Below are 15,460 nucleotides of genomic sequence, written 5' to 3'. Positions count from 1 at the left end.
GGTTAGCAAATTACATATTAGGTTCTGAAAAAGTCCAGTTTTAAAGATAAAGTTTCATGTTGAGTCCCCATCTTAAAACGATAAAAGGCTCCTTTAGCTCTCACTTCTACTTGAAAAATTTCCTTGCTGGCATTTACGTGTCTAAGGATGCTTGCTGTTTAGATGTTGAAAAGCAAACTCTGTCTCTACCAGAGTTAACTCCAGGTAGCAAGAGTCAGTCTCTGTTGTGGTTGTTTGTTTTTAATAGAGGTTGTGGCTGGTTTACTTTCCCCTATCAGGCAGGAGAATCCTTTCTGGTGCTTTCTGTGGTGACCTAATAACAAGGACTTACAACGTGAGTCTGACGGGGTTTGTTCAGTGCCTTCACTGAAATGTGACGAGTAGTGGAACTGGCTGTCACGTGGATGCACCTGAATGACAGGTTCCCACGTAGGAAACCTGCAGTAAAGCCGATACAGTGCTCTCTTCTTTGGGTTCGAACAGGACCGTCCTCTCACTCTTTTCTGAGTGGTGACCTCACCAGATCGGCAGGTGGTAAAACCCGCAGCTTGGGGAAGGTGTGCTGAGGCAGCAGGGGGAAGCACAGTGGCCGGGTGTCACAGCAGGGGGGCTGCAGCCCAGTGGCACCCTTGGTGACGTAGGTACAGGTCAGTGACCCTTTCTGTGCCTTTGGTCCTTCCTTTGGTGGCATTGGGGTTGGAGCCAGTCTTGGGGATCCTTTGCAAATCAGATGTTGTATGATTATTCAAATAAATTAGAATTACCCTGAGGAATAACCATTTTTCTGCTTACCTCTTCATTAGACTTAACTTATAATGCATTTCTAGTCATTTGTATGTTAACTGGCATTTAGAAGAGTGTATAAAAAGCAAGTTAGAGTAAAAAAGAAGCTTTCAAACATTTTGGAACAATCTGAAAAACATAATTACAGACATCTAGATAATAAGAGATGTAATTGGGGAATTCAAACAAGATTTTTAGATATATGTAATTTAACAGGTACAGTTTCATTTCAAACAAGTACTTGCTTTATTCTTTATAATTTTTATAACTATGTTTTTGACAAGTTTTTCTGTTTCCTGAGGTCTTGATTTGTGTAACAACATGTCTTTGTATCAAATATAGTAAGTAAGTGACGTATGGGAAATAGATCACTTTAGAATGTTGGTATTCTTTAATAAAACGTCTATTCAAGGATCAGTTAGAAGGTGCCTTTCTTGTGCCTGTACCCTGCCACTTCCTTCATTGATGCTCCTCTGGCTCTGTGTCCCCCTTTGTGCGCCCTGCTACACGGACTCTTCATCTCGAAACTGTTCTCTTTCAGGAATGTACTCGACTTTCACCCTCTTCCTTTCTGAGCCCACTTAGTGGAAAATAGGTTTTGCTCTTGTGTTCGCACATCCGAGGTGAGGTACAAGCGGAGCCTCCTCTGTACAAGCAGTGGCCGTCAGTGCTCGCGAACGCCACTGGCTGGTATTTCCATATTTGGAAAGAATTCCCTCGGAAGGCCCTGCTGTCAGTGGCAGCCGGTACTCCCCGTGGGCCCCCTCTGTGGAGTGGAGCTGCGGTGATGTTTGATTAGCCGACCCCACCTTGCTTTCGGGTAATCAGAAAACATGAATGTATAACATTTAAATTTTCTGTCAGGGAAACCTTGAGAGCCATTTCAGGGTCTGCCCTGGAGCCCCGCTTGATCTCAGCCCAGCCCTTTCACACTTTACACCCCGTCTTTGTGGCTCTCAGCTTTGGCTTCTCCCGGCAGAACTGGGTAGTGTGTTAGGAGCTGGACGTGGTGGTAGGGTGTCAGTCGTCAAAGAACTGGATTATTCTTACTCTGTGCTCCTCAGGAGGACAGGAAAGAGAGGGCTCTCGTGTTTTAGGCAGATTTGCAAGACATACTGAGATGTACATCTTTTTAGACAGAATGTTAAATCCTTGAACATGCAGGTTAATTAAGTTATTTGGGAATTCTTGTATCCATTTCAGTTAACAAAGCTTTTAGCAAAGCAAAGGGTATTTGAACCACGGGACAGACTTTTCTTCTGCAGCAAAAGTCATCTAACAGGGTTTTCTTTTTAAATCCGACACAAACATTGTAGGTTGAGAAGTGGGCTTTAGGGTTTTATTGTTACTAGATGAAATGTACCAGTCAGGCTTATTGTTCATGCCTTCTGTCATGAGTAGAAATGACTGCAGACAGAAACGGTGGTTCTGTGACAGCTAAGTGGTTCTTCTACTTTTAAATATTTGTATTGCGTGCATACGTTTTTCTTAAAAGTGTGTAAATATTTTGTTATTGGGATGAAGCCTTCTCACTGTTTTATCCTTAAGCATAACATTTCCAGTCTGCTCCTTTAACCCTTAAAAACTGAACATTCCCCATCAATCTTTCTAGTCTGCATGTAATTGCCTAAAGCTAAAAGAAAGCTTTTCCTCAGCCAGTTACAGTAGAAATGAGTTAATATATTGGCAACAGAATAACCATCAGCAATCAGCCGTTAGCTGTTTACTAATGAACTCCCAGATGAGCGAAAAAAATTTCAGAATCAGTGTTTTACTTCAGGCTGTACATGAACTTAACACTTCAGTTGTAGGGAAAGCAACTTATATGCCGTACAAATACCAGTGCTTCATCTCAGTAAACTGTAGATTTGAAAATTGTTTGGAGCTCAGTAGTACATCCCCGTTTTCGTAGTAAAAGTGCTTTTGGAGGACACCAGGTGAAGCCTGTTCTTGCAATTAATCTTACACTGAATTTTATGATTTGATTTTATTTAAAAATACTTGCCGATGCTGTGAAATCCTATAGGAATTTTGCACCTGAAGAACAGGTCATTTTCCAGTGAATTATGACTGTTTGAAAAGAAGGATGGTGTGTGAAAAGAGTAAAGTGGTACAAAGTATTGAAAAACAATTGGGAAGAATTAGCTTATGGAAAGAAAAATATCCTCTTTTCAGACAAGACGAATAGATTTATAAAAGACTGGTATTCACACTCTTATTCTTCAGTACTAATGTCATAATAAGAAAATGATGTCAAAAAAGTACAGGACAGAAATGTGTCACAAAAGTATAATAAAATCATGGAACAAAGATTGTCACTATGGTGCAGTAAAAAAAAAAAAAAAAAAAAAAAAATCACATTACATACTTTGGGGAATGTAAATAGTTTTCAAAAGGAGACTGTCAGGTAACAGCACCAGATGAGAAAGACGCTGTCAGCCTGTTGACAGTTCCTATGTAACAACACCAAAGACAGCTTTGAAACTCAGTGTATCCAGTGTCCACTAACAGAACACATTCCTCCTCGACCTAGATAATTTATTCTGTTAAAGATCATATAGGCTGAGAGCTCCTGAAATGGACACTCAGGAAGTACTTCCAGAGCAACAGAAACCAAACGGCTGGGATTCAGTATGCTCACGGAGTGGTTAAAAATGACTGTTGTGATTTTTTTTCCCCCATCCAGTGTTCATTCTCATAGACTCACAGACCGCAGGGCTGGGAGGGACCGTGGAGGCATCCGAATCCGTCCCCTGATCGATGGGGATGTGCGGGAAGGTGGGGTGGCCATCCAGGGCTCAACTGTTTGTCTCCTTGGTGGGTGGGGCAGGTTCTGGGGCTTTCTGGCCAGCCTTATTTCTCCTACAACAAAATCATGCCTAATACTGAAGAGGAACATTGATAAAGAGAGACTTTTTAAAAAATTCACAAATGTGTTAAACTCTAAGCCCCACTTGAACACGTGGTTTACTTCAAGGTCAGATAAGGGGCTGTTGGAATTTGTTTTCTCTTTCCATGCTGTATAGCCATGCTAATTAAATCATGGGTGAGATTGAGGCAGACATCTTTGTTCAGTAGCTAATGTGTGTTGTGAATTAATTTAAAATCATGTGTAAGAGAGAAGCTAAGTTCTTTATTTTCTTTTTCTTATGCAGGTTTCAGCAAGCAGATGGTGGAAATCCTTCACAAACATAATATTCAGTTTAGCAGTTTTGACATCTTCTCAGATGAAGAAGTTCGTCAGGGCCTCAAAACCTACTCCAACTGGCCTACCTATCCCCAGCTCTATGTGTCTGGGGAGCTCATAGGAGGACTTGATATAATCAAGGTTAGAACTGAGAAGTCTGTACCTTGTAAAGAATTTTCATGTAGAGCACACTTTTGTAAGTGCTGTAATAAATGTAAAGTAGGAATTTCTTAAGAATCTCTACATTTACGAATATGAATCTGGAGTATATGCAAAGTATTTCTGATGAGATGGTTGATTGATATTCTGTGTCAGGGTACGACCAAGGAGAGTTGCTTTGTAGTGAACGTTTCTTAAACTTACACATGTGTTTATTTCAGGAGCTGGAAGCATCTGACGAACTAGATACAATTTGCCCCAAAGCTCCCAAATTAGAAGAAAGGTAAGTGTTTAAAAGTGTCAAATAGTCTACCATTTATTACTTTAAAAATATTTCCTAATTCTTGGTTTTTGCATTGCTCTTTCCATATAGAAATGAGGGATTTGTTTTCGTGTGCCGAGGTCATAAGAGTGTTGTTTGCAGTCAGACTAGTCATGCGAACTTGGGAAGGTCTCATTTGCACTGGAGAAATTTTTGTGCCAATTTAATGAGCATGTGGAGGATATTCTTTGTTTTTATAGAACGAAATGTCATTGTCTCGGTGGAATGACTAAGTTTTACTTACTTCTTCTGCATCTCGGAGCCAGGCTCCAGCGGTCCCGGTGTTCAGCCTTCAGTAACAGCCCCTCCTCTCAGCGTCATCTGGACGCGGGCTGTGAAGAGTGCCCAGTGTGAGGAGCGAGGGCTGCGCATGTGGTACCCGCGTAAACACTTTGGGGGCCTCACGCTGCCTTTCTAACCATGATAACTTAAAATTCAAGGAGATTTGGAGCTGTAAAAATTGGTCTTTGTTTTATGAAGGATCTCAATCAGCTTTTAAAGATCTTATCTTATGGAAATTTTGGACTTTGGCCTGTAGGGAGACTTACAGGGATTTTTATTGTAATAAATTTGAATTAATGTAGAGGTTTAAAGAAGAATTTATTTTGAAATACATCCGTGTATCAGCCGTTCGTAGTTGGGGCTTGAGTCTGTAAGGCGAAACCTCCTCTTGTAGTTTTCTTGCCATTCAGCATTTTGAGATAAAAGTGTTTAATAGTAAGCACCTCATTTATCTGTCCTTGATTAATAAATAGTGTCCCATATGTGTCAAACTGACCTTTAAGTGCCACACTTTCTCAAATGATTTAGACCCTTTGCTGCCTTTTTGGTAGGACAGTGAGTCTCCTAGTGCCTTTGTTGACTCTGGGTCCCCAGTTGTGTTCTTTGCTGAATAACCTGGGTGGCTCACGAAGGCGAAGTGGCCTCAGAAACCTGCTGTGCTTTGTATGCGCTAGTATCTGCCTTCATTCTGTCTTGCTGCTGTTTATGTCCTCGTCTTCGTCAGACCTTCTGTCTCGTTTCCTAATGTGCTGTGTCTATGTTTCCTGTGGCCTCAGACTCGATAGCTGGAGTTACATAGAGATTTCTGTAGAGATACACTTGTATTTTGAGTAATCACTTGAAGTGCTCCTGGCTCCTGAGTTCCTGGCTCTGGCGACGTCTCTGTGAGTCAGACGGAAGCGCTTGTTTTGGTTTCCTGGGCCCAGATAGTTGGGTCGCTGCAGGTGACTGACGGCGATCAGCACCATATTCTTTATTTCTGAGTTTTTCTGAGAATCGGCCCATCGTACTCTACCGGAAGTGTACGTGACGAAGCTCTGAGCGTGATTTGGGTGTTTCGTTTGTGATCACTTTGTTCTCTGAGGAGGTGTTGAGCTGTGAGTGACCCAGAGCACCGGTGGGAGGAGGATCCGGTGACGTGACCACCACAGGTTGTCCTGACGCTGACTGTCCTGGGATTTGTGACTGACCCTTAGGCGGCACGCAGACGGCTGCCGCTCCTGACAGCAAGTGGGGGATGGCCTTTGGAAGATCGTACAAAGTGTGAAACGCAAAGTTAAGACAGGGGCGTTTGATGTGAGCAGCTGGCGTTCCGGCACTTAGCACCTCGCGTTCCCTCCGTGACCTTGTGAACGTCGGGGAGTGTGGGGCCGTGTGCCGCCTCGTGGCGGAGAAGGGAGCCCACAAGATGTAGTTCTGGAAATTGTGGGTGGGCTCAGTGTACAGGCCCCTTCCTGAACAATTCCTTACTGAATTGGCTATTATTATTTTTTTAGTGCTGTGAGTTGATGGGCTTGAATTGCAACTCGAAGGAACATTCGTTGCCTTAAAAGCCATATTGTGTTTTATGGTGGCTCAGGGAGAGAATGAAATAAAGGAAAATGTCAATGCATTTGCTTGTTTAATACCACTCAAAGCTGTGAACTATCATCCTGCTATCCCTCAAATATGCATGTTACTCCTGAAGCGGAGCAGAAGTGGTGTTTAATAATTGAGCTGAGCCATTTTATATCAATTTTCTCTCTTCAGGCTCAAAGTACTGACAAATAAAGCTTCTGTGATGCTCTTTATGAAAGGAAACAAACAGGTAAAGAACTCAAAAATGGTTTTATTTGTAATTTCTTTCGATGCTAACATCTGCAACTAGGGGACGCTTAAATCTTTTCTCCTGGCTGTGGCTAATGAAGCTATAGTGGCATCAGGAAGTTATCCAGGCCTTAATTGGTGCTTATGGAGATCAAACAAAGTAATCCACATCTTGCCTGACTTCATAACATCAACATCTCAGCGGGGTGCATTTCTCTTTGCTGCCAAACTTGGTCAACACCGTTCACCCTCTCCTGGTTCTGTTAGTTGCCGTCCCGTCCCGACTTGAGTCCCTGGGCTCGTGTAGTGAGCAGTTTGGTCCACACGCGTCCCGGGCACAGGGAGCCTTGTCGCTGCCGGGGGCACCGGTTTGATGACTGAGTGAAAGTTTGGCAGTTCTTACTTGTAACGGGGTGGTTCCTGGAGCTTGCTGGATGAAGGAGCATACTGGTTGTGCATCGTTTTGAGGACCAAGTTAGATAAGAGCACTCCCACCGGCAGCTTGAGCAAAGCTGATTATCATTTGTATTTGGGCTAGAACGGAGATCTCCAGAAACCAGGCTGTGTTCCCTTCCTTTATTCTCAGCCAGTGACAGAGGTAGGCAGGTGGGACAGAGTCTGGCTCGTGGCCCAGGGGAGGAGGTGAAAGCCCTGGGAGGCGAGGCTGGTGGAACGGAGGGGGACGGCAGTCCGTCTCTTCTGTCGTCCCGGGCTGCTTGCTTCACCTCCCAGGGCCTCACGGCCCCTTGTGTGAGTGTTCAGTGTGCTTCCCGGAGAACGAGGTTGTGATAGCGAGTGTGAAAGTTAACATAACTAATACAGTAAAACCAGCTAGTTAACATAAGTCCTCAGCGTAACTGTTACAGCGTAAGCAGTAACCGGGAAAATGGTACTATATGTCTCAGCATGCTGAGATCACAGATCAGGACCTAGATTCTTTGACTGTTTCACTAATTTTATTAAAACAAAATAGAGGAAGTTAATAATTCCCAGTAGTGATAAAGTCATCTTTTTATATCTTCTTGGTGATTGTTTAAAGCAGGTTTTTATTCTCAAAAGAGTTTGTTTCTGGAAGTCAGCAAGTATTCATACATCTCGGGAGCAGAGTTACTTGCGCTGTTGAGAAATGCATGTGGTGCCGAGTCTTCCCTCCAGGATCGCTAGGATTTGGGACCTGGCGGCCTGACAGAACCGTGTAGCCCTTCCATAACCTCAGAGAAGCCTGGCACTCTGTGACTCTGTAACGTAAAGATACGTTTTAAAAACTGGGGAGTAAAAGTCCAGTTGGGAACAGGCAGGCGATGATCCCGCTCAGTGCAGAAAGGTTAGGTGAGGCGAGGTCATCTGAGAGCGAGTGGAGAAGGAACTCGAGTCTTGGTGGAGCGGCAAGGTTCCCCTCTGAGGACCGTGTCACCACAAAGACTGTCAGGTTCCAGGACACGTGTCGTCCCCGGTGGGTAGAGCCTGAAGGAAGTCTGTGGGCTGAGAGTCCAGGGTGATGTCTGCATGGGTCAGGACTTGAAAGGGGGGTGGGGTGGGGATCGGTGGCCTCCTGAAATCCCAGCTGACCCACTGCTCTGTGATGCCAGAGGCACTGGGAGGCTCATCACTAGAGTGCGCTGTGCCCACTGTGTCCCAGGGACAGGGCGTCCACGGGACCAGGCTAGTGGGCTGAGTAGGAAATGTAATCCATCTTTACATGTGTGTGTGTTTTTTTCCCCCCCTTCTAAATTTAGGAAGCAAAATGTGGCTTCAGCAAACAGATTCTGGAGATACTGAATAGTACCGGGTAGGTAAATCTTGTTTTCAAATGGTGTGTTAAAGAAACTTCAATTATCCGTAGTGCCATTGATGCCTTTCGGTTGCTGTGGCTCTATCTGTGTATGTTTATCTATTTGTTTTGGCTGTGCAGCTTTGTGAATGCTTTAACTTAGACCACAAGAGGATTTTTTGGACAGTGTCCACTGATTGGTAACATAAAGGAGCTTCTTAGGCAATTACTGGAATAACTATTTGTCTGCTTTCCCAGAGGAAAGTTAATAACTGAGTTTTTGAACACGCACAAAGATATTTTAGGGAAATGTATTAGAGGTTTTTAATTTCCTTAAAAACGATTCTAGTTTTCAACATTTTATCAAATGCATGGGGCCCATGTACAGGTCATTCTGTGCATCTCAGAAGCAGGGTGAGTTGAAGGCTGTGTCCATGCTTTTGATCTGCTCAGTGGTAAGAAGATTGCAGCTGATTTTTTTCTGATTAAAAACAAACCACTTGTTTGGAGATACTTCGCCCATATTCGGTAGAGTTTATCAAATGTATTTGCTTATTATTATTATCATTTTACTTATTTCACAACACTTTCTTTTTAATGTTCTTACTGTGCTAGCCATAGCTTGCTTTATTTGGTTTTTAAGTTAATTTTTTAGCCATAGCTTTAAAGAGATGAACCATTTCTTTGAAGTCGTGGGGAAGGTAATCTTTTGAAATACTTAGACATGCGTGGGCATGGTTGAAAGTAGTCAGTTGAGTAGCACAGGTTAAATACAACTCTGGGGACATGAAAAGCAAAGATTGATTTCTTCAAGTGATGGTGACATTTTACAGAGGAGAGTCTAAAGAGTCTTTTGTCATATGGTCTCTAGCCAGACCTTCCTCACCCTGCCCGAGGACAGAGCAGAGGCTGGCTTGCTTTTGGTCATCAGTTTTTATGGCCCCGTTCTCTGTCTTCTGTCACAGCTCCCCGGTGTGACACGCTCAGTCCACCTATCTCTAGTGACAGCGTGTCCCCTCGGGGCGTACCTCCACGAGGCCATGAGGCCAGGGCACAGGAGCATCGGGCCGTCTCAGCTCGTATGTTCGGTGGAGAGTCGCCCAATACCTGTCTAATCCTGTTTGGATTTGCAAGTACCTGCTCCCCAGAACAGAGGGGCTTCTTTGGAGACAAAGCGCTCCCAGCTGCAGACTTGCTGACACAGTCGGCTCTGCGGTGAGCGGGGCCGTGGGGACCTTTGCCGCTCTTCACCTTGAACAGACCGTCCTCTTGCTGAGAGCTGTCAGTTTGTGGAGAAAGCTCTGGCTTTTTATTCCTTCCCTCCGTTCTTACACTCCTCTTCGCCTTCTCTGCCCAAAGACACACGCCTCGAGGGGCCGTGTACGTACGAGCATACACGGAGGTATGGAGGTACTCTGTGCACAGAACTTTCAGGAGATGCATTGGCTGTCGTGACTGCACACACACCTGCACGTGTGTGGACCTGTAACTCGCGCTTATCGTACTGTTCAGACTAGGAGATCTGCCTCCTTTAGTTCAACCTGAAGGGAAACTTACATTGGGTCTTTTTTTTTTTTTTTTTTTAATCTTCTCTTGCTTTCAGACAGTCCTGTTGTTGGTACTTGGTGCTGATTTATCCTGTCATCTTGTTTTTTTGACTGTTTTCTGCACCATGAACAGTTTTCTTGGGAACTTGTTTACTGAGTGAGATTTCCCTGTGAAGGTGGTTTTGGTTTTATGGAACCCGAAATTTATCTTTTATATGTGGCGTTTTCTTTGGCCGGTTTGTGGGACTGCACGTATCTCCGCAGTCTCCCTGCAGGAATTCAGTCCTACATTCATACCGATTCCTCGGCCACCAAACAGTGAAGTCCTTCTGAGTAGATATGGCTGGATTTCCATGCAGTGATTTTTCATTCATTATAACAAGTAGAGTTCATTGTACAGCACGAATCCACACCACTCTCACTGGTTTGTGCGTATTGAAAACAGCATGTGTGTTCTGAAATAAGTTCGCTTTCACGCGGGAAGGCACACCTCCGTAAGGTGGCGTCTGTTGGCAGCGTCGTTGTCCTGGGCAGTGAGCGTCCGGCCCAGCCCTGGTGTCTGCGAGCGGTCAGACGTCAGAGCTGCTGCCCGCTCCCTGAGCAGCTTCCAGGACATCAGAAGCGGCGGCTCCGGGGCTGAGGGCTGGGAACGGAGTGTTAAGGACAGACTCGTGCAGACTTGGGGTACAGGTCTGACCTGGGCTTGGCACACGGCCACACCCACTCCTGTCTGCCCTGTGTGGTTGCTTCTGTGCGATGCAGAGACTAGCCTCCAGGGCCTGCGTGTTTATGGCCTTTTGCCCTTTCAGGAAAAGGGTGCTGACCCCTGTAATCCAGTATTGTCTAGAGAAAAGTCCACGTGAATTTGTACCTACCTGACAGATTGAGGGAAGTAAAGTCATTTCCATTTTTTATGGTGAATGTCATTAGCAACGAAACAACTTACTTTTCCTGACTGTTTTTTAAAACACCAAGTAGGCTTTATAATTTTTGTTTAATACAGCTATTTCCTGTTAAAATGTTCTCTCCTTTTTGTAGTGTTGAATATGAGACATTTGACATATTGGAGGATGAAGAAGTAAGTTCTGGGTTTTATGTTTCTCATCCTTTGCCTTTAGTTTTACTCATTAGGGTCTAATAGTAAGGTTTCAGAGCTTCTCTTGTTTCCGTAGGTTCGGCAGGGGTTAAAAACTTTCTCGAATTGGCCCACGTATCCTCAGCTGTATGTGAAAGGGGAACTTGTTGGAGGTCTGGATATTGTTAAGGTAAGGTTGGAGTTCATTTGCATCCTAAAGATGGGAAATGTTGGCATGTTTGAAAATTACAATTTCATATCGAACAGAAACTTTGGAGCTTCCCTGACTCCTTTCCTTCCTGGCCTCCAGTCCAGTCACTTCTGGCTCACTTGTGATTACCATTTCTTTTAAAAGATTTTTTTATTTCCATTTTTTTTATTTACTTTTACTTTTCACATGTGTGTTTTTGAGAGAGAAAGCACGAGTGGGGGAGGGGCAGAGAGAGGGGGATAGAGAATCCCAGCAGGCTCCGTGCTGTCAGCACAGAGCCCCATGCAGGGCTCCAAGTCACGAACCACGAGATCATGACCCGAGCTCAAGTCGGACGCTCAACTGACTGAGCCACCCAGGCACTCGCCCCGTGTTACCATTTCTGTGTCCCTAGTACCTTGTCCTCCCACTGTCCCTGTTGGATCAGGCTGTGCTCACCCGTCCCCTGAGCCAGCCAAATCATCCCCCTGCTGTGGGGCCTTCTGCCTCCCCGGGTCTTCTGCACAACCTCCTTCCTCTCCCGAAGAGCTTCCGGCCAAGGCCAGAACTGTAACTTGGCCTTCCAAGATGCTCTGATTATGGCCAAGCTCGAAATGTGATTTTCACTCCCACGCTACTAAATCTGATGGAACTGTCTTCCATGTTTTTAGCCTTTCTTTCCTCGTCCCCCCTCTGCTTTGGATATCTTGTGTTCCATAGTTACATGTGTTCTGTGCCCTTCAGGACCCTTGTTGTCTATGAATTGTGTATAGATTCTTGAAGCCAGAAATATTTCGCTCCCGTTCCTGAAGTTCTTCTGTCCTTTTGTATTTACATTGTATTGTGTTTTTGTGTTATTTTGCCTTACATGCACTGGGGTGATGGAGTGAAGAGCGCCGGGCCACGGGCAGGAGGCCTGACACCCAGTGCTGCCTGGTCCTGTCAGCTGTGTGACAGACCCGAGGCCCCTGACCCCGGCTTCCTAACAGAACTGTGCGAGGCTGCTGTGGGCCTTCCCCACGTCCAGCTTGGCCTCAGACGCTAGGAGATCGGTTAGCTCTGTCAGATCGTAAGCATGTTTAGAAACGATACCTTTTCTTATACACCCTTGACATCTTTGACCATTAATTTACTTGTTCAGTTTGCTTTAAGGAAACCCTCCGCGAATGCTCAGTGGGCAGGACTTTTCTTGGGGCGCTTACACCTGATAGCGCCTGTGTGTGCCACACGCTGTTTCTTAGCCTGGTCCCGCAGGGACGCTGCAGTGCTAACCCCCCGGCAGCAGCACTGCTCCTAGTTAGGTTTTAAAATAAGTTTTAACTCCTACTTTGGTCTTGTTGGGAGGACTCGAGCCCAGCGCTGAGGGACATCAGCTCTGTGGGCCCGGACGTGTGGTGTACACGGGGCAGGGGTGCCGTCTGCTGTGGTTTCACCCACACCAGTCTTGTCTGCTGCGGAGTGCTGTTTGACATGGCGCTTCTGAAGGCAGCGAGTGAGGCATTTTTACTAGTAAAGTGTCTCATTCCTGGAGGAGAAGAACAGGCTTAACATAGTAGCTCTTGAATAGCCCTGAAGCAACAAAAATAGATCTGCATTTGTTATATTATATATGTGTTTTATTTTTTTAAGACACAGTCTTCAAACCCAAATACTCCTGAGCCTGTTCTTGTCTGAATGTTTTATAGCCTGTACCTTAGCCATTGCTAACTCTTGGGAAGATAACAATCGATCTGTCTCATTTAATTCTAAAGCCGAGCTGTGCGGGCAACTTCGTTTTAGGTATAAAACAGGATGTTACAGGACTCTTGATGTTCACCTGCTAAAAAGACACATCTGGACATTTGTGATATTGGTAACATTTTCTCCCGAGAAGATAACTGGGAACGGTTCTTAGGTTGCCATTTTAGTCCGTTTCCCACAGAGCACGGTTCTTCTGTCTTTAGTTCAGCAGAAACATCATAGTTGCCAGGTGGGTTAATTCTGGCTGGCCTTTAAGAGCACTGAGTGCTTTTTGCTGTTGAATGGTTAGATAAAGAACTTACCCGGTAATTCAATGACTCAGTCAATCTAGTGTCTTGAGAAAAATAGCAACTAATTAGTACATATTCAGTGAGGTCATGTTATCACTACTGCAGAATGTTTGTTTACAGAGGGAATATTTAGATAAGGTCGGCGCACATTAGTGGTGGTGATGATGGCGATCCCGGTGTGCCAGGCAGGCTGCCTTAGTGCTTAGGCCGTCCTCACAGCATCCTGAGTTCCTTGTCCTCAGTCGTCAGATGAGGGGACACAGATGAGAAGTTAGGTAATCTGCATGTGATGTCACAACTCGTGAGTCCTTGAGTCCAGATTCCACCTGCAGGCTTCTGGGCCTCTCCATGAGCAGCATGGCCTCCTGCCCTCCAGGTCATGTGCTCAGAAAAGTCCTGCCTGGTCCTTTAGTGCAGTAGGATGTGTGCTTGTTAATGAGTTAATGTTGGAAGATCCCAGAACATCACTGAGAGTTGTCTGAGTTTATATGACAGAATCACACCTGATGGGGTTTAACCAGAGATGAAGTCACATGGAATTTAGTGTGTGTGTGTGTGTGTGTGTGTGTGTGTGTGTGTGAGTGAAGTAGGCACCATGCCCAACGTGGGGCTTGAATTTACCATCCTGAGATTGAGAGTCGCACGCTCTACCGACTGAGCCAGCAAGGTGCCCTGATTTTTGTGGTTTTATTGATGGATGTTCATGCTGCTTAGTAATAACCTGCAAATTTACGTCAGATTAAATGTTTGTCTTAAACTAGAAAATCTCATTCATCATTTATTGTCACATTTTAAATTTGATGGCTGTGTTCCAGATTTTAAATCTGCAAGATAGCACACAACATTTCTGGATTTGTATGTCTTTTTAGTGTTTTTTGGCCTCTACATGTACACTTTTACGCTCGTAGTACTGCGGCCTTTCCAGGCTGGGTTGAAACAGTGAAGCCTGTGTACCACCCGTGGGGCTATGGGTGTTTTGCTCTAATTGCTGTGTTTGTCAATGCTGATCAATCTGTTGGTTTTGGAATGCCTTTTAAAACCTCAGTTCTGTAATCTGATAGTGTTTATGGCATAATAGTTAGTTTCAGCGTGTTGGTGAGCTAGAGTTTTAATCCAGTGAAGTGTTTCTTCTGGTCTCTGATAACGGATGCAACCTGTGATTGTTCTTCAGACGTTTCCATTTTTCATCTGTCCGCATACATGTTGTTTTTGCTTTCTGTTTTCGTCGTTAGGAACTGAAAGACAACGGTGAGCTGCTACCAGTACTGAAAGGAGAGAACTAGAGGCTTGTACGCTCAGCGCCCGACTGTTGCGGGAACCACTTGGTCACAACTCCGTGCTCAGAGGTGGGCGAGGGGCAGAGACTGCGCCTCACCCCGTTACGCTCTGTGTATTTCACAAGCTTGTGCTAAATACGTGTATGTGTTGTTTTGTTTTTTCCACCAAACAATGCAATAAACATCTTCAAAATCCAATTAAAAATACTTGTGTAAAGAAGGTGTGTTTTTACGATGATGTTAAACATGTAGTAATTAGCCTGCTTTAAATTTCTTTTTCGAAATACATGGGCACCTTGTCGCAGTTCAGAAACGGCAGGTTTCAGGAAATTCAGAACTGTGAAGCTGTCTGAAATCCACACTAATACTTAGAACAGCTCATAGACCAAACCAGTGGCTCCCCTCAATGGCCAAAGATCTCTTTACAGCTTGGAAAAATTCAACTGAAAATTTTCCTCTGACAGCATCCCTGTGTGAGGCGCTGGTGAGATCGCACAGGCTGTGTAGGGCTCTGCAGACGTGGAGACTCGTTTCAGACAGCGCCGGCGGTGTGTTAGCGGGCGGCGGGCCAGAGGAAAGTGATTTCTCGTGAGCGCGTTGCCCTCATGTGCTCCAGGACAAGGAGAAGAACGGGGTGGGCCGGAGGATGACAGTCGTCAGTTTGTGTTAAGCACCACAGTTTATTTTAGTCATTATGCTGAAAGCATTGATTTAGCCCTTAAATAGGCTGAGAACATCCTGAGGTCCATGAAAATTTCAACAGTTTTGATCCTGACTCTCACATATTTAAAAAATAGTTGCTCTGTTAGGCCTTTGTTGGGCGTGCCTCAAACAGGTGGCTGAATTCACCTCCTGGGTTTGTAGATTGTGTTTGGTGCCCATGGCACATGTTTTCTTCATTAGATTTTTCTAGCTTGTTGGTCTGGGTGGTTGAGGCTCCACAGAAATGTCTGGTGATCATAAGGAAAGGGTGCAAAGGTCAGCAGTTTACATGAGAAACCAGAGGAAGTGCACGAAGATCTAGTGAAGTT

At 44.8% G+C, this 15,460-nt stretch overlaps 1 protein-coding gene across 1 annotated transcript in view; it reads left to right on the top strand.

The window, feature by feature from the left end:
• The window catches only part of GLRX3 (glutaredoxin 3), a 31,926-nt gene extending 17,292 nt beyond the window's left edge, over window positions 1-14,634 (top strand). Inside the window, exons 5-11 of the mRNA XM_030334622.1 lie at window positions 3,939-4,111; window positions 4,351-4,412; window positions 6,483-6,540; window positions 8,276-8,328; window positions 10,896-10,935; window positions 11,030-11,122; window positions 14,385-14,634. Coding sequence (XP_030190482.1) covers window positions 3,939-4,111; window positions 4,351-4,412; window positions 6,483-6,540; window positions 8,276-8,328; window positions 10,896-10,935; window positions 11,030-11,122; window positions 14,385-14,435 — 530 coding nt within the window. The 3' untranslated portion in view covers window positions 14,436-14,634. The remainder of the gene's footprint in view (window positions 1-3,938; window positions 4,112-4,350; window positions 4,413-6,482; window positions 6,541-8,275; window positions 8,329-10,895; window positions 10,936-11,029; window positions 11,123-14,384) is intronic.
• Window positions 14,635-15,460: the final 826 nt, after the last annotated feature.

The sequence above is a fragment of the Lynx canadensis genome, chromosome D2, assembly GCF_007474595.2.
Source record: "Lynx canadensis isolate LIC74 chromosome D2, mLynCan4.pri.v2, whole genome shotgun sequence".
NCBI classification, from domain to species: domain Eukaryota; kingdom Metazoa; phylum Chordata; class Mammalia; order Carnivora; family Felidae; genus Lynx; species Lynx canadensis.
This window is presented reverse-complemented; position numbering and strand designations above follow the sequence as displayed.